General features: G+C 32.1%; 1 protein-coding gene across 3 annotated transcripts in view; it reads right to left on the reverse strand.

Moving 5' to 3' along the window:
- LOC121119217 (uncharacterized) overlaps window positions 1-19,425 on the reverse strand; it is a 31,265-nt gene extending 11,840 nt beyond the window's left edge. The window contains exons 1-3 of one of the 3 annotated variants that reach the window (XM_071889678.1): window positions 18,940-19,165; window positions 8,843-8,986; window positions 6,939-7,368 (exon numbers count right to left, since the gene is read on the reverse strand). In XM_071889678.1, the coding sequence (XP_071745779.1) occupies window positions 6,939-7,217 (279 nt within the window). In that variant the 5' untranslated portion in view covers window positions 7,218-7,368; window positions 8,843-8,986; window positions 18,940-19,165. Of the gene's footprint in view, window positions 1-6,938; window positions 7,369-8,842; window positions 8,987-18,939 lie in introns of all 3 variants that reach the window. The other 2 variants (XM_040713837.2, XM_040713838.2) reach the window with 2 other exon arrangements.
- Between the last annotated feature and the right edge of the window lie 321 nt (window positions 19,426-19,746).

A 19,746-nucleotide genomic window follows, 5' to 3' on the forward strand; every position in this document is an offset into this window, starting at 1 on the left:
AGCCGCAGTTACATCTCACATGTGTGTGTGACCTTCCGGATCCGTTTGGAGTCATGTTTTAGTCAAAAAATAGTTTAGTTTAAAATCCTATATGAGTTTACTGTGATACTAGGGTCTTGCATCAGCTGAAAAGGTGTGCTGGACAAAAACAGGTCTTATCAAAAGACTGTGGTCGTATGTATACTAACACGTCATTACCTTTATTGTATTACACAATCTTTCCTCCAAAAGAAACCGAAAAAATGCACAAAATCATCTGGTAGTTAGCCAAATAAGACAATCACACCAACTGTTATGAGGACATTTACTATACAAAGTTGTTAGAAAATAGTGCTGGGCACAACTTTTATTCAATATGTGAGCCCTCAGCTCTAATAACTCCCTCAATACAAGACCTAAATATCTTGCAGACTTTGACTATGTAGTCACACTCGATCTCAGCCCACTTCTTCTTGATGAAAGCCTATAAAGACTGGATACTCTTCTGAGGAATAGCTCACAACCTCTCCTCCAAACGTGCCTAGACAGAGAAGTCCAAGGGGGTTGCGTTTAGAAAGGAGAGTAGCCACATACAGTGGTCCTGAGCTCCAGAAAGTTGTCTCTCAGAATGACCTGAGTCTTAGGGGCACGATGAACTTTTCTCTGGCCCATGGTAGCACTTACTTACGGGAAGTTCGATGTAAGCATTTGCATTGAGCCACTCTTTCTCTCCACAAAAATTAGAGGACGAACTCAACAACGACCACGACCATGGGCCTGCTGGATTTTTTCCTCTGAAGACATGTCTCACTGAACCTGACACATTGTCTGAATGTTCGGTTGTGATGTAGCGGCGGTTCTGCTTATTCAGAGTGGCATCAAAGGGGACAATTTTTTCATCGGAAAAGAATGCCCGTATTTTGGGTTGCCTCCATAAAATTTAGAATCTTTCCAACCGTCTCAGCTTGCTCTTTTCAGAGATAAGATGTGTTGTTGTCCTCCTTTGTGATTTTGCACCAATATCATTCAGGTTTGAAGATAATAAAATATTTACCACTAGATAAGATCAATCCTGTATATATGTAATAATACTAAAATCCTATATATGTAATATCTTATTCGATACTATATGATAGTATATTTATATATATATATTATTAAAATAATAGCTATACATTTGTATTTCTATATGATAGCCGATGGTCAATATATGTATTATATATGGGACGAGCGATCAACAGGACATTGTATTCCTGTCCTTTTGGAAACGGAGCATAATAAGTATCCATAACTTATGAATTCCTTTATTTATCAAAAAGAATAAATTATGAAATGGCCATGACGTATCTAGTCAGAGGAGGGAAACGAAAGTTGACGACAAAATAGATTTTGTATTATCGAGCTATCACCGCTCTGAACATATCATCTCAGCGTGTACCATCATTCGGCTATGAATATTTAATTAGTTTGTTCATAGCAAATTGACCAATCTATGGAAATGCCCGTCGGAAAAATTGACATAATATAGTAGAAAATTAGTAAACCTTTGTCCGAAAGACAACAGTTTGTTGTCACAAATTTAAAACTAAATTTAATTGGTTTTTAATCTCACCCCCCTCCCCTCCTCTAATAAGGATAACTGGAATCTTTGAATTTCGATAGTTTGAAACACAAACGATATTTGTGTGGTGATAACATAAATGCAAGCTGGGATACTTTTTTTTCAATGTTGCGACAGTATGATAAACGCATCCGTGGATATAAGTACTTTAATTTAAAAAAAAACGATTAAGTCCTCACGAGCCGCAGTTTTGAAAGTTAACTGAACCTGATAAAAATTGGTTATTTGGTCACACTGATCATACAGGATACTGAGACGTCATGAAGTTAAAAATATTTATAAAAAATAGTGTATAAGTATTCACGTTGAGAGAATACCGAAAAAAAGAAAGGGATTAGTGGGTTAAAAACCAGCCTCACCAACTGAAATTGATTATATTAATGATATCAAAATTCTATTTAAAGTTCAAATACGACACAATCAAATTGACTGAACTTTTATTTTATATGTTGATATAAAAATTAAAAAAAATATCGTTCATATTAATAACTTGTTGGACAGTTTATCAGAGGTTAATTATTGTATTTGACTCTTTAAATTATTATCTTCGGGGTTTCATTGAAGTAAAAACTCATAATTCGTTATTCTCTGTTTCGTAAAAAGATCCCAGCTTGCTTTTATGTTATCGCCACATAAGCGTCAATGTTATTCTTTTTGCATACAAACTGTGGATATACAGGATTCGTCACCAAAACGTGGAAGTGGGAGGTTCCTAGCCTTCATGACCTCTGTCAGAAGGTGGTGTGGGGTCTTTGTGTATGGAGATAATCCCATTTCGCCCTGTACAGCCCTCCTGATGGGCCTAGCAGCTACCGACACGTCATTGGGTAGGTAATTCATTTATTTGGTGGAGTACTCCTTGACCTTCTACTCCAAGCTGGACAAAAACTCTGGATCGCACTTTAAATTGTGACATCCACTTCCTGTTTTCTTGGAGAGGTCTACTCCAACATTCTTCATCTTGGCCACTTTAAAAACCAGACTCCCGGAGCACTTCACGATGTCCATAATCTACGCCACCTCAACTTCAGAATATAGGAGATATGAGATGTCTTGCCTTTTGGCTTCATGCTCACTCATGATGACGAGATGGCAAAATGTTTATAAGAGTGTATTTATGCACAAAGGATGGCCGAACCAGAATGTCAAAAAATAATCACTAAACCTTCCTATATAAATGATAAAATTACCATGAATTAACAGTCCACGGTTTGCTCCCCAATCCTGCATTATTGATAAAAGGATCTTAAAATGAAAGAAAATGAAAAAAAAAAACTATTACAAAAACCACACTAAAAAATAATATTGGCGTAGTTTTGAGACGTTTCATTCATTAAATAATTGCAATCATTTGATAGATATCAAGACTAAATCTAATGGCATATAATTTTTTGGAGGAAAATAGGGAATACCCCCCCCAATGTATAGTAGAACTCGTTTACAAAAATAAAACACAGATTATCATGAACGATGAGTGGTAAAAAATGTCATACAAAAGAAAGATTCGTAATAATGTATATCTCAATCGTTATAAAGTTAATTAATAAAGTAAACAAATAATGATTCACTTTTTCAAATAGGCTTGTATACATTAATACTTACGCATTATTGTAACATAAACAAGCCTGCCTTAACTTATATCAGAATAAGCAAAAATTTCTGAGCGTTTTTCCCTAGATGTCTTTATAGAGCCATATCAAAAGATTAATAAATTGTTTCAAGAAACAGCATTTGAAGCCATACACAAGATCCTTCCATGTATTCATCAGATGTTCTTGCCCTTGCATACATATGAGTGTCAGTGGCATCGTCAAAAGTGAGAATCGAACTTCACGCAGTGTTCTCTAGTATAAAATTAATTTTAAGTGACCAGAGAGCATCAATGAGGGAGGATCTTCTGAGAGCAATCATTTTCTTATTGACAAAATGGGATTTGTAAACATTTGTTTGTTGTTTTATCTGATATATTATTAGTAAATACATAGAATCAAAACTAAAATGTTTAGTTTTGAAGATAATTGTACCTTCCGTTTCTATGAAAATCAAAACAATACTACTTCAGTTTCTATTACTCATATTATACTTTTGTAGGTGGACCACTTTTCAGAGTATGTGGGTGTTTTTCCATCCTAGTGATCATCAAAACAAATAGACAGTAGAAATATAGATATACACAAGGGTAATATAAATGCAAAATTGTACCATAACGCTTTTCCGACTGATGTTTGACTTCGACCACACTTTTTAATAGTAAGGTCAAAGAGTATATACAGTTACTATTAATCATGTAATTTCTAGTGTTACATTCACCACATGTGCAGGAGAAATAGCATCCCAGTGCCATTATCACTCCCTTCAATGACACACAAAATCATAATGAAGGCTGGAAAGTTTGATTCGAATATGTAAGAGCAATCACCTTCCAGTTTAGTAGCTCCCCAGCAATCGTTTTGAACATCTATCCAGGATTCACTTAACTTCAACACTGATAAAAATTACTATCCCTACATTGAACTTTATTTCTAGAACAATGTTATACCAGGACAGAGATCAGGATTTTTTTATAAAGATGTGACATTTGTAGGAATTCATCTTTAAATCCAAATTAATTTCTTGGGAAGCAATTGAGTGACGCTAATTGCATTTTTTGGCCGGGATATTGAAAATGTGAGCAGATGGATCGTTTCAAGTCAGCAACCCATTTCATATCTTGGTTTGTAAACTTTTCTAACATCCTTGCTATTCTTTTATACGTTCTTGATTCAACTAGAAAATTTAAAACGATTGAGCTAATTCAACTATTGTACCTTATTGTATATTTTTCACCTTTATACAAATTGATTATTTGATATTAGACAACAATTATGTTATAGAACGCATAATTTAACACTTCCAATAAATATATTCTTGCAACTAGCTCTAGATTAAGTTTTTGATAAGGTTTAAAATAATCTAGATTTATTTAATCCACCCTCTAGACTTTAAGAATGATCCCCTTAACATTAAAATCCTATCTGCATTCCAAATTCACACTAAATACAATTCTAATAAAGTAACATCAATAGATTTAAACATTACGGATAATGAAGCCGACTGAAACTTGGGCGATCTTTTAATGAAATAGTCTACACTAGCTTTGTTATGAAGTAGAATAAAGTTGGGCTTACAGCCTAATGAGCAAAAGAAAAAGTGGGTTTATTAAATATGTCCCAATTTATCTCTCAATAAAAAGTAAGGTCATAAAGTGGGTCTACAAATGATTATATAATACTTTTGTTAAATTTTCATAGCTCAATATACAGGGTTGATCTTATCCAGTGGTAAACATTTTATTATTCTCAATTTTTCAAGAGTAAAATAGTGCTCGGCACAACTTTTATCCCATATATGAGCCTACAGTTTTAATATTTACTTCAATAGTTGCCCTAAATCCCTTGCGGACCTTTCCCTTGAAGTCAGACTCGAGATTATTCTTGATGGAAGCCTCTAGAGCTGTTGGGGGCCAAAAGTTTCAAAAAAAATAGTTCATTCAAAAGAGTCTTGCAAGGGAGGAGATGGGTTTCTTTCATTTTTGATCTCAAAAGTGTCCTCTCCACCCTCACAAGGTTCTTTCCACCCTCTTTTTTGATAGCTCTCTGGACAGTATGGTGTGAAATCCCAAGATTCCTTGCATGGCCACTCACGTACCTGATGTGATTGTCCTGAGCTGTTTCATAAACTCCTGCGAGTCAAACTTATTATTTAACAGACCCCTCTCCAACGTGTTGGACTTGCTGACAGTGGTCCTGGACACGCCCAATTGCTTGCTGTCCACAAATGGAAATTCAACGTTCACGTTCCAGTGTCATTTTCTCGACTCGTACCAAAGCTAGAGAGCTCTGATTTGTTTTGTTTTGTAACTAATTTTGTATGCTTTAATACATCGAAATATAAATTAATTTCAATCTCTCAGCCTTCATTAATTATTGAATTAGTAAGTATTCAAATTTTAATGGACCACCCAGTACAAGGAAAAATATAAATAGAAATATACTTAAAAATGGTTTCTTCAATTCGTCTGACTCTCTTTTTCTAATAAATTGGCAAAAACAGGTTCCTTTGTTTTGATCTTAATATGTGCGTTTTATTTTTTCCATCAAATATTTAATTAGTTAAAAATAAATGATGCAACAGTTTGATTACCAAGCGCAGAAAATTCATGCCAAGAAATATCAAGTTTTAAATAAATATATGTAATGCAAATATGTGTGTTTCTAGATCACATCCTTAACTTATCGTATCTCACAACCTTTCCTTCTAAAATAAACATGAAAATTTAGGCTCAAAATCAGTTGGTATTTGTTTTCTTCGAGCCAACAGAGTTGAGTCGTTAATAATCGATTGGACTCAATCAATTAAAAAAAGAAGGAAATAAAAAGAAAAATTAAACAGCTACTGCCCACTGCCCATTTACTAATTTATATTCAATGAAATAATTTCATTGTGTACTTATATTATGAGATCACGTAATTAATACAAAATCGTGCCATTTTGTCTATTCCAGAGGTCCCCAACCTTTCAATTACTGCGACCTATTTTAGAACAAGCAATCAGCAAACGAGCCCAATTCTTAAAATATCTTAAATATATTGTACATTCGTTTTTTTATTCATTTTTTTGTACAAGATGCAATATATTGCAATTATGAATTATTGAAAAAATTAAATTTTTTCCCATAAAATTTAATTTTTTGTGAACAGCTTGGATTTTTGAAAAAATTTTCTAGAAATTAAATAACATAAATTTTGTGAAAAGCTATGAATTTTTGAAATGATTGTTGAAAAAATTAAATTATTCAAATTTTTTTCCAGAAAATTTAATTTTATCTGAACAGCTATGGATTTTTATTTTTTTTAATATTGGAAATTTTGTGAATAGCTATGGATTTTTGGAAAAATTTAACTTTTGAATATTTTTTTTTCAAAAAAAATCCATAAAACATCCCCAAAACCTTTATCAATGCTTTTTATAGGTTGGAATAATGTCTATCATAATTAATAATTGCGAAATAATTATTAATGCTGTATTTTAATTTTGATTGACGCAATAAAGAACTTGTGTCTCCTGTCAAACTTTTACCAAGAACCATTACCTAAAGATGGCAATGTTAGGGCAATACAATTTTGAATAAGTTATTTTTTGACATATCACAACTTTTTCGAGCCAGCCGTAGTCGAAATTCGAAAAAAGTTGAAAAGCAAACCATCCTAATGTACGTACAGATTGTAGAATGACAAAGTTAAAAATAAATACACAGAAGGTAACATAAATACTTATCATGGTGATAAATGATTCTTACCTGACTATCAATGACGAAAGGTATTACTCCGAGTGTAACTATTAAATCTCTTATAGATAATGTGGCTAATAGAAAATGCGGAGTCTTTTGAAGCAACGTATTCTTTTTAATAGTGAATAGAAAGAGAAGATTTCCAAAAAGGCTCAAAAGAATCACAATGATATATAGAATGATATAGCCCCAATTGGCATAGTCGTAGCTTTGAATCATTCCAGGACGATAGTCATAGGATCCCGCTCCCCCATACTTATTCTCACCCCAGTTATATCTGGAATCCATTCCGTTCCCCTCCCTTTAAATCTTCTAGAACACAAACTTCAAATCCTTGTTTTTCACTTCTTATGTCATCCAGAACGAATGAATTATTATAGTTGTGACTCCTTCACAGCTGAATATGAATCCCTCATTTCCTTTCGTTGATGAAAATCACCTGGAATGGAAGGAATGTATATTGTATAAGTAAGTACATTAAAAGTTCAAGGCTTAGGGAGGTCAGTGATATTCATTATACATATAGAATATAGGACGGGATAATTTCAACATTTTTTGTTTTTGACTCAAATGCTCCGAATTGATTCGACTCAGATTCGCTAAATTTATACACAACATATGTTTGCTATTCTTTGTAGTAATTCAATGGTTATCCAATCAATATTTCCCCACTTAAATTGTATTGGAATTGCAGCTTATCAAATCTTTTTATATATTTCGACCAGGGGTGATAGTCAACCCCAATAACGGTCAACTTATAGTTACTATTTACAAAAATTAGGCTACTATTTATAGTAATTAATTATGCGTTGTTTAATAGGTATAGTAATGGCATTTCTGATGGAACTGTGTTCGAGTAGACCTTTTCTGAAGTTGAGTAAAATCAGCGTCCTTGTACTCCGAGTCCGAAACACTCCCTACTGAGTACTCCTACAACTCTGATTAGATTAATATTAAGTAAAAATATATATATTTGACCAATGATTTGCTAATTGTGATTACAAGCGAGTTATATTCAACACAAAAATTGGGAATTGTTTTCCTTAAAAGAGATAAATAATAATATTAAATTATATTCTTCAGAATTCATATGTGCTCAATTATGAAAATTTTGAGGAAAATGCTACATTGAACACTCCCTATTTTTATATATACGAATCAGTTTTGATAAATTTTATCAACGAAAAGCAAAGGAATCAATCATTTAAATGAGAATTATATAACTTAATAGAAATTAAAAAAAACTCTTCTCATGCACAAAAATATTGCTCCTCCTAAAAACTACTTTTGAGTTGGACTTGATTACGGTTCAAAGATGACTCTTTAGTCAACTCATTTCGTCGATTATTAGATAAATAATTTTAAGAAAATGACTTCTCAAGGTCGGGAGTATTTACACATCCGTTCAGTATTTTCAATTGTTAATTGTATTCGTTTTTGTTGATTTACACGTATTCATTTCGTTCGTGAATCGTTTTATTCGAGGAAATACCCCTTGATGTTTCGATAATATACCTTTAAGTATTACAAGTAAAATCTATTTGTTAGTATTAGTTGAATTTGTCCAACAATTAGAGAGCATTTGTTAATACCAGGGATGGGACGATTAATCGGAATTGGCATCGGTCAAATAAGATATAATTACCGAATCCTATATATTATTATTTTTTGTTTTTCTACGTTATGAAAAAAAATATATGTATATGAAATATTTCTTTCAAGATGAAAGAATTTATGACTGTAGTCTTATAGTGAAATAAAATCCTACCTAGTAATAAAATAATTTATGTGTGTCTATTTGATGTACACCCCGCTTAGAAAAACAATGATAAAAACGCATTTATTTTAAAAACAGAGACAGATACAGACTTTAGACATGCAATAAAAGTTATTTAGAATTCTGAGTTACGTACGTAGGGCCATGTTTCATTATGATCAGACCAGATTCCTGGGCTCTGGAAGGCAAGTTTGTTTTTTCACAAATAAGTTGATTTTTTTCATAAAATAAGATCGATTCCCTGTGTCTCAAAGTTTTTTTAAGTTATGGGTTGTAGATTCTAAAATGTACAAAGAAAAAATTAAAAACCCAAAAAAAGAATTATCGTACTGACGAAAAAAGAAAGAACGTATATTAAATACGAATTTAAAAAAAAGGGAATTAGTTAAATGAAGGAAGAAGAAGATTAGCAAGTTATTGTTTAGTCTGAATTTTCAATTTTCATTATGGTTGAAGAAGGAAAATGGTATGTTAGCAATGAGAATGACAATAAATAAATCACAAGGTGAAACATTTAAAAAAATTGCTTTATATTTATCAAAATCAGTATTTTCACATGGTCAATTACATGTTGAATTTTTCAAGAGTGTCAAAAGGGGGTGCAGGTTTGATCATATTTGCATCAAACGGACAGAAAACAACAAAATAAGTTGTAAACAAGGAGGTTTTACAATACAAATTTACATATGAATATATGATAAGAAGTAAAATAGTCTAAATATAGTTAGTAGTGATATTAAGTCCAAATATAATAATAATCTGTTTTATGTTATGCAATAGTGAGGTAAATTCTAAGTCTGTATTTTTAATAACTTTTCTCCATCCCCCCTACCTAATAATTATTGGAAAACTTTAAAATACTCATCGTATTGTATAGTTGTTTGACGATGTTAATGAGTCGTTTGGCAACCATATTGTAGTAATATGAGTAAAATTATTAAACATATACAAAGAAGTTACAAGGTTAAAATGTCTTTGTTTTTTTTTTGTTTTTCCTTCTCTCATTTAACCTTAAAAGCCTCAAGTACTCAAGTGCTTTACATCAAGGACTTACAATAGGGTAATACGCACTAACTTACTTTATCTAATATTTCATTTGGAATCACAAGCAATTTACTACATTAAATACATTTTAACTATGAATAAAAACTAATTTTTAACAACAGAGGTGGGCAAAAGTATTTCCACAAGTTTTATTTTACCTGTAATTCTTTATGCGGGGAATTGTTGAACTGAAGGTTATGTTTTTTTGTTAACCAAAGCATTTAAAAACAAAATTTATCAAATAAGTTTTGCTCTTAGTCTTCCAAATGAATGTCCATTTTTTAATGCAAGAACACACGTATGCACGTATTTTAAGCAATCTAGCAAAAATAATATTAATTTCCGGCTGAAACTCATTTGAATATCGGAAGTAACTCGTTGGGCTCTAATTAGATTATACTTGAGGGAAATAACTTTAATTAAACTTTGAAATTGAAACACTTGAATCCCTTTACAAAAAAAATAATTATTAACAATCCCCCTCCCCCCGTAAAATAAAGTAATAGAGCTTAAAGCCTTTGTGAAAATAATTCTGCCCACCTCAATGTATATTGAAAATACAGAGGGAGTCAACATTAAATGTGTCACGTCTCAATTTTTTACTATGATAGTTTTTTAATCACAAAAAGGGGTGGTAAAAATGACGCAAACACGGAAAAGCCTGTCAAACGGCAGAAATTAATAATGGCAATTAGCATTTGTAAAAAGTTTTTGTAGACAATTGGCTTCAAATCAAATACATTTATAGAGCATATCGAAAGTACTTATTTTTAGTATATACAGGGTACGTTCAAACAAGTATTAAATATATTTATCGTTATAAGGGTTGTATCGCTCTCAAAATTATGACGTCCATACGGTCCCGTCTGAAATATTAAAGACGCGTCCTAATGGGACGCAAAATCAGTCTCATAATAATGTACTTTGTCAAATGAAATCGTCATAGATGTTAGTCAGTGACACCATCATCAATCAATATCGACCATCACGATTTATAAGAATTTTAAATACTTTAATTATGCCTAAATTAAAATTACGTGAAATTATTCTCGGGTTGGAAAGATACTTAAAGTTTTACTTGACTGATTCAATGGGTAAACTGATATATTTCAATATTATTAATTTGATAAATAGATAAGTAAGGATTACTTGAGGGTACTACTGGAGACGCATAAGATCACGTCAAATGCTGCGGGATCCCTCTGTATGATTAGTATATCATATCGCGGCAAAATCATTGTTCTCGAACCTATATCTCTCTCTTATATAGAATCTATAATTAACCGCCAACGTCTGTGCAATATAATGTATAAAATGACTAAAATAATTAACAGTTTTTTGAAATATAGAAGATTCTCAATTCTAGAGCAGAAACACGTCATATTCTATACTCCAAAATTATATTATAATTGCCAGCAGATTTAAAAAAATAAACATTAATATTTACCAATGATGAAAATCCAGAATAAAATGGGTATGTTAAAAAAAGAAACCAAAAATCAACATGGTAACCCTGACAATTTGAAGAATATTTTGGAGGAGAGAAAGAATAATACTCATAATGTTTCATTAGATCAGCTACAATCAGCTGCGACAAGGAAGGAAGGAGAAAAGGATATAAACAAATACATTTAATAGAATTAATCCGATGTCGATCCCCAATTCTATTTTGAGTCCAACAAGGACTTACAATTATAACTCCGTAACAAATCCTCAGGGTTGCACTCTGTCTTTTATGAGCCCACATGAACGTTCAAACAGGTTTTGAATATAATAGACTCAATTTAGGAAAGTATGTTTACCACTAAATAAAATGAAAACTGCTATGGAAAATAAAATTTGTTCTTTATACTACTAATTACAAATTAACGGGCCAGCTAAAGAATAAACTGGTTTTATATCATGGATCATTACCATATATCTCGCTCAAGTATTTATACTTATATATTGTTTGAAAAGAAAGTTATAGACTAATATAGCATAAATACCCTGATAACAGCTGACCTCATCTCGAGTCGATAACAACCTCCTCAATAAAAACTTAAACTGCCTTATACATTCTCTATGGTTGGAGGGCGCTTTAAAATTTGGGGCTTTTACGAGGACTCATAATAGGGACAAGACTAAACTAAGTCCCATATTAGGGACCAATACAACCCTAGTCCTTATTCTCATGATAAGTAAAACTTGTATGTAATAACTTATTAACTTCTAAATCTATGTTTTACTGATCAAAGTTACATGAATTGAAAGATAATTTCAAGTCTGTGGAAAATAAAGAATATGGATGTCCTGAACCAAGTGGTCCATCAGCAAGGCTCAAAGGACATAATGACTACACTTCATTGACAACAGTATATAGAAAAAAGAGAAAACGCATAATCCCAATTGTCAATTGAAGCTCTGAAGGCTTCCATCAATAAAGAATGTGAAAAAAGGTCCATGGAGTACCTGGTCAATGTCTCCAAGGGTTTTAGGGGTCGTCTGAAGAACGTTATTTCAAAAGAAGGCCGGCATATTGAGTAAAATTGAATATATTGTATTCAAAATAATGATGATATTATATGTCTAAGGTTTTAATTTCATTTTAAAGATATGGTTTTTGATCGTTCACTTTTTGTTACTCACCCTGTAGTTCCAACGAATACAACAGATTACTTGAGGGATGAGTAAGTATTTTTCATAATACAAAACATGCGTGTATGTCGATATACATATAGGAAATAAAACCGCAAAAATGTGGCTTCCTATCGAGTCAAATAAAAATATTACATCCTTGAGACTGTCTACTCAGGCACATTAATGGTGAGAGACTCAATGATCAAATGTTATTTAATATTGATGGGCTAATGATAAAACATCCCGCGCCATTTCGTCCTTGCTTGATCACTTTTTTAGCGTTTTCACTAACGCGGCGTCATAAATTGAATCATAATTGAAAGGAACACCATCTTGGGGGCTCAATTTGATATTTTGAACTTTATCAAAGGGCTTTAAGAATTCAAAAAAGATTTCATACTTGGATTGAATACTCCTTGATGCTACAGAAAAAAGTGATATTTGAATTAAAACAAAGTAATAGCAGAGGTTTAAAAAGGTGTGGCTATACTTTGGGCCAGTGCTAGGGGTTGGGGGGCGTGTTAAATTAATTTTTTTTCTAATTTTCCGAATCTAATTTGAGGTGACAGGAAAAAAAAAGAGAAGAAGACTGGACTTCTTCAATTTTTCTTCAAAAATAATGTAGTTTTTTTTTTTTTTTGGTTTATTATTAATAGAATGACATGTTTTGTTTTTGTTTTTAATAAAGTAATGTTTATTGTAAATTTTTAATAACCTTTTTAAATCCTTTTTTCGAGACTGTGTCGATAGTTCGTATAACGGCATATTTTTTTAAAAATCATTATTCTAAAAAAGTAATATATATATATATATATTCCTGCGGACACCCCCTGGTTGATACATTGATCTGGACTACATCCGTCAGAACTGTATATCTTTCCATAAAAGGATTATTGCCATAGCATCAGCCGCTAATGAAAGAGTTGAACCGAGAAAGAGCTGACAGTATTTCAGATAGTTTTGTTTGCAATAATATATTTTCAACATATATTATAAGAAGTAAATAAAGTATGCAAAAAAAATCAAACTGTGTAAATTCTTAGTTCCCACCACATATAACTAGACTTTAGAGAGATAGTTAATATGCAATAGTTTTCCTTTACATCAGCAGGGAAAAAAGTTAAAACTAAGTTATTTAGATCATTTCTAAGAGGACATCTATATCGAAATAGTGTTATAGGTTTACAAAGCATAGGAACTGTGGGATGACTCTATTCATTTCCTCCAAAAACAACTTAATTTATTATATATTACAATATGAGATTATAAGTTCTAGGGTTTTTAAATCTGTAAACAGAAAACAAATAGATCTTGTTGATGTATTGAATGGATGTACTAATAAATACGGTACAGGGTGATCCAGAATTAGACTTCCATGAACTTTTACGTCATTAAATTGCTAGGATGAATAGAGGGGAAGAGAAACAAAGAATGAAGGTAGAAGAAGAGAGAGGGATTTAGAAAGAGAGAAAAAACAGCCTCTTAATGCCCTCGAGGGCCAAAAAAACATAATAGGAAAATACTGGGTATTTTATACGTCTACTTGCTAAATTTTAGACTGATCTGTTCGAACATTTTGGAATTCATGTATGATAAAACCAAAAAAGACATTTAACAGGATCTTACAGATAAATTGGGACTGACTTTAACTGCAACCAGTCCTGTATATATCATTTTAATGTATCATTTGAGAGGTTATGATATTATATTCTGATTGTGTCCATTTTGAATGAGATCAAACAATACGTAAAGATAGAGCAGTGAAGAGGGTCACAAATTGTCGAACTAACTGATACAAGGAACAGCCCTCTGACAATTATTGAAGAAAAAACTGGACCGTGGACCGAAAGTACAACAGACAAAATGATAGGTGGTTTTCCCATGAGAAGTCGACTGTTGTGAATGATTCAAGACCATGTTTTGGCATCCATTATGACCCTTGGTGTCAGTGATGCCACATTCTTGTTTAACTCGAAGGAACGGGTCGGTTCAGATAGATACTGTGAAGTTTTGAATACTATTGTAATTCCATGGATGATCAAGGATGTCAATGGAACCCAGTTCGTGTTTCAGCAAGACTTTGATCCTACACACGACAAAGAAGTCTCAGGATCTTCTTAACAGCAATAAAATCCCTTTTTGGAACCACATAACCTGGCCCCACAACTCTCTTGATATGAGCCCCTTGGACTTCTACTTCTAGGGGAAGTTAGAGAGACTGGTTTATGCTACGAGCCACAACAGCATCAAGGCCCTAAATGCCTCTATTACCAAGCACTGGTCGGGTATTGATCCTGCAGAAGTTGTCAGGGCGTGCAAGGCCTTCAGGCCAAAAATCGAGAGAATGGTTGCCAAAAAATGGAGATCACATTGAATAACATTATCAACAATAAAATAAAGAATAATTTGAATCATTACACTATTTTTCTATTTGCAACCTTTATTGATCTAGAAGCAGTTAAATTCAGTTCCAATTTATCTGCAAGACCCTGTATATAAGGAATAGATTGTTTTATTTTAAGGGCGAGGGCTTCATAAACTATTAAGGGGCTCAAACCGCGCCAGTTCCTTTGTGAGATTATTGAATTATTAATACAACCACAATTATATCTGAGTAATTGATTTTTTTATGATAAATTAATTTTCAACCAAGCTGTATACAGGACATTTAAAAAAATATATTTTATTTTAAGAAAATATTTATATATTTCGTATGTTGACAATTAAAATTTTGAAGTACAATTCATTCTGATTGGCTTTAATTTTCTGATTTCCATTAGCCGCCCTTGTACAAAGTGCTGAATCATTACATACATTTTGACAGCCGGAGTAATTAATGAAAATTTAATAATATATAATGAAATTCATCAAGGAACAACAAAAGATTCATGTCAAAAAGAAAGTGATGGATTATATTATTGTACTACAAGTAACGAGGCAGAACAGATACTAAGATAAAACAAAACATAGAAAGGATTCTTTCTTATTCGATCCTCGCATCGTAACCTTTATGGTATCACGCAACCTTTTCCTGAAAAGAAACTGGAGGGAAAGGTACAAAATCAGTTTGTAGCAATTACCTCATTCTTCACCACAGCTATGGAATCATTATTCAATAATTGTTGGGTATTATCTCAAAGCATCTTAACTCATTAATGCCAACCATTCCCTTGCAAAACATTCTTTTTTTTAATATACATAAACAGAGTAATAGTTTTATTGTCTTTTTAAAAGAGCATTGGAACTCCTTGTTACTTTTTATTGTATCTCACAATCTCTCCTTCATAGAGAAAAATGCAAGAAAGCCCCAAAATCAGGCGGTAGTTATTATTCAATCATTTTTGGGGATTCTTCACGAGTTAAATAGCGCTAATTCAAATAGTCATGGGACGATTAATCGAAATCGGAGAATCGGATGTTTTTTCTGGAATCGGAATAGACATCGGGAAATAATGTTTAATTTGCAATTTCAATTCTTATATGCATTAGTGGTATTTAACTATTTATTACTTTTGTAAGTGAGGTTATCACGTCGAGTCGATCATTCGTTCTACTTAATTTTATGATATATGCAAGTTAGTCGACTATTTCCTCTTAATTTAGAACAAATGTTTTAGGTAATAGTGTTATTAATGAAAGACACATCTGGTGAGATGTCGTACATTCATATTATACAATGACTAATGAGCTAGGTAAGGATTTGAAATATTCCAAATTGAATATGATCTCACAAAACCTACCCACTTTTGAAAACTTTCAGAAATATTACATTTGTTGTGAGTGAACACAAAGACAATATTAAACAAAACAAAGGAAAACATATATTAAATTAATTTTTTTTACATCATATATGACGTCAGCCCAGAAGTGGGAAAAAGTCCAGATACTGCCAGTCCAAGTCGAGTTATAAGTCTTTGCTCACAAGTCCAAGTCCTTGAATACTCAGATATATAAAGATACTTTTAAGAGTATTTGTGAGATCAAGTTAAGTTGTAACTTATATGAATTTGAGACTTTGATTTCGAGATCAATTCGAGTGGTAAGTTGTGTTGAATTGCATCCTAGAACTGATTCTCTAATCATTCTTTCCCTATTGACCATTTTCATGTTGTTGTTTTTTGGCATCAGTCCGAACTGTATTACCCTACGTAGGTTCTAAGGATCGATTAATCAGTCCTTAAGTCCTATGGCCCTAACAATAATTTTATTTTCCTTACTCCTAGCTAGGATGAAAGAATAAATGAAAGCAAGTACGTATAATAATTATGTTCCAATAGAAATAACATAGGGTTATTCATCAGTAATTAGTGATGTTGTATCAGTTCTAGGACTGACTGCCTAATCAGTCTCACTCCCCTTTCAGTTCAATTTTTATTTTTTACTATTCCACGGTCTTAAGGACCGATACGTCAGTCTTTCAGTTTTACGGCCCTAGCTATCTTAATAGCTATTCTTCATTCATGGCTATGCTCTGAAGAAACGAAGAAAATAATCAATGATGTCTAGAACCTATAGTAATAAGTTCTAGCCACACACCTCCCACTTTAAACTTTAGGTATCTTGTCTCTTTGAAAGAGGTTATGATGAAACTTCAACAGCTGAAAATATGTAGTTTGTAACTACGTAATTTCAACTGTTCAAGTTACCATAAAAGACCTATAAGGACCGGTCCTAGGACTGACAAATTTTATTAGGACTGGGCTAATAGTAATTCAATCTTTGTAGTTGGTTTTTTAATCGATCCAACTCTAGTGCCCAGTCTTCAAAATATTGACTCGAGTCCAAGTCTCCACCTCTGCTCCATCCCAATATTTGACAGGCATATTTTGGTTAGTTTTGGGCATTGTATTCAAATTCCAAGGATGAGTAAAGATACCCAAGAACTATAGTTAACTATAGTTTAGAGCCTTCATTTGAATTATGAGCCTTAATAAGATATGTGGTAATTTCACCAACTATGAATAGACGAAATTTCCTACTTTAAGATTAATCAGAATAATTCTTGTTGATAAAAATTGACGATAATGTCAAAGAATACAAATGTTTACAATCCAGACGCTATTTTGAGAAAGATCATTAATCATTATAGCTTGTTTTTGTGTTGACGGGCAACATATACAATATGCTATCCGTCCCCTCGACTAAAACGTTTTTATCTTGCATGCACACTCTGTATTTGTAAAGGAAATCGGCTAATTATTTATAAAATAAGGAGCAGCTGGACGTAGGTGGAGGATTTTTCTTCTTTTGGCCACAATTATATCCTTTAATATGAAATTGTTATGAATAATATCATTGATTTAGAACACCCTGTATGTGTTGAAAGTCACATCACTTTCCCGCCATACCTCTCCTACTTCTCAGTCTAACCTTAGCCCTACCTTGACCAAAGGGTACTTTTCTGCAGATGCTGCACGTTGCTAGTATCGTGACAAAACTCAATAGTATTGTAAACGATAATTATGACTGAAAACATTGTGAAAAATCAAAGCTTATATGACAAGAAAATGATGCTACAAAATGATTTGATTTTTTTGTCAGAAATTTGACTTTCTCCTAAAATTTGAGATTCTGTCAGGTTTTGACTCAATTAAGAGCATCCTAAGGCTAGTCTTGTACATCAAACAGTCCCTACTATAGTTACTTTCAATAGACAAGGGGATCCAGCCTTGATTTTCCTTTTTTTAAGTCAGGTTTGTTCATATTTAACGGTAGTCTGTAATGATAACGAACTTTTAAAAATCAACTCAATGGGAAACGTTTTTGAAGCTATTTTAAGTCACAGTCCTTACATTTATTCAAAATACTGTAGGAAGACAATGAGTAATGTGTTTTTCTACCCATTAAAATATAATATATACATGTAGTGTATATTATATTGTAAGTTAACATAAAGACAATCTTGAACAAAATCATGAAAAATATAAATAATTTTTTTTACATCTTATTAAATAATATTAGGCCAATATTTTATACAATTATTATATCAAATTAAAGAATTTATTTTCAAATTTCTGGGATTAAGAGGTACACCCAATAAGGTTGGTTATAGTTTAAAGCCTTCATTTTGTTTGTATTACTTCATTTGCCTCCGATATGGTCTTTCAAATATAAGTAATCAATTTGTCATGTTTTCATTGTGACGATGATTTTTTTTTTGCTTATTTAAATCCAATTTGCAACGCATCTATAGGATTAATCAGAATCTTCCTTGTTGATGATTTGTCAAAAAAATACAACTAAGGGTTTTGCGAACTCCATTTTGAAAAAAAAAAAAAAAAAAAAAAGTAGTCCAAAAGCGACCAAAACGCACAATCAGAGTATTTTTTTAATAGAAATTGTTCGTAAAAGAGTATACAAGCCTTACGATATTTTGAAAAAAATAATTCTAGCTTGCTTTCGTGTTGACGATTCAAATATTATATCAATATATACCTAATATTAATAAATAGCGTCTTCCAACGGTCAAAAGAAAAGGTCATAAAAAATAAAAAAAGCCCCTTTTACATTGATATTATAAGGAAAAGAAATGGAATCATTAACATAGTACCTAAATTTAAATTCACTTACCCAAAATAAATAGTGGTATCCTTCAATTTCTTATTTCACAAGTAACTTATTGTTATTAGTAGTAGTCAAATAATCAGGATACCCTCTCATAGTATCGTCATCTCTTGAGTCACTCCTTAGTTCCTTCTACTCCTCACTCACATTTATCACAACGTTGCTGTATATTTTTTTAGTTAACACTGAACTATGTAAAGGGCCCTACACATAGGATCTACAGACTACGTATATATATTTTTTTTCAACTTAAAGTGAGAGTGTGTGTTATTATATTTTACCTTAAAGGTACGTGTGTGTGCGTCTGCTCCCGCTTCGAGAACATAAATATTATACTGTATGCTGGAATGTCCAATGGCAATCATGATGATGATGATACTAATACTACAAGCTTCATCATCTATGTGAATAAGTGTGCTTCTTGCTTGCTTGTTTAGATAGAAACATCGTGTAACAGTTTCTAGTACAGAGAAGAGGGACTCTTTATACAATGAGGATTAAAATGGACGTTTATGCTTGTAAGTATGTACTAGCAAAATGGGTAGATTTTGAAATAGATAGAAACTATGACGTGACGTATTACAAACTCAAAAGCACATTTAGCAGAGACGAAACATCAAAGAATGTACGAAGAAATTAGGGGCGTACGCACGGAGTGAGCTCAAAATTAAGGCCTTTTTGCTTTATACAAGAAAATTTAATTTAAATTTTCAATTTTTTTTTTCCAAAAATGTTATATTTCAAATTTTTTATAAAAAAAATTTATTTACTGTCAAGAGCTACAGATTTTTGAATTTTTCTCCCAAAATTTAG

Source organism: Lepeophtheirus salmonis, chromosome 6 (genome assembly GCF_016086655.4).
Source record: "Lepeophtheirus salmonis chromosome 6, UVic_Lsal_1.4, whole genome shotgun sequence".
NCBI lineage: Eukaryota > Metazoa > Arthropoda > Copepoda > Siphonostomatoida > Caligidae > Lepeophtheirus > Lepeophtheirus salmonis.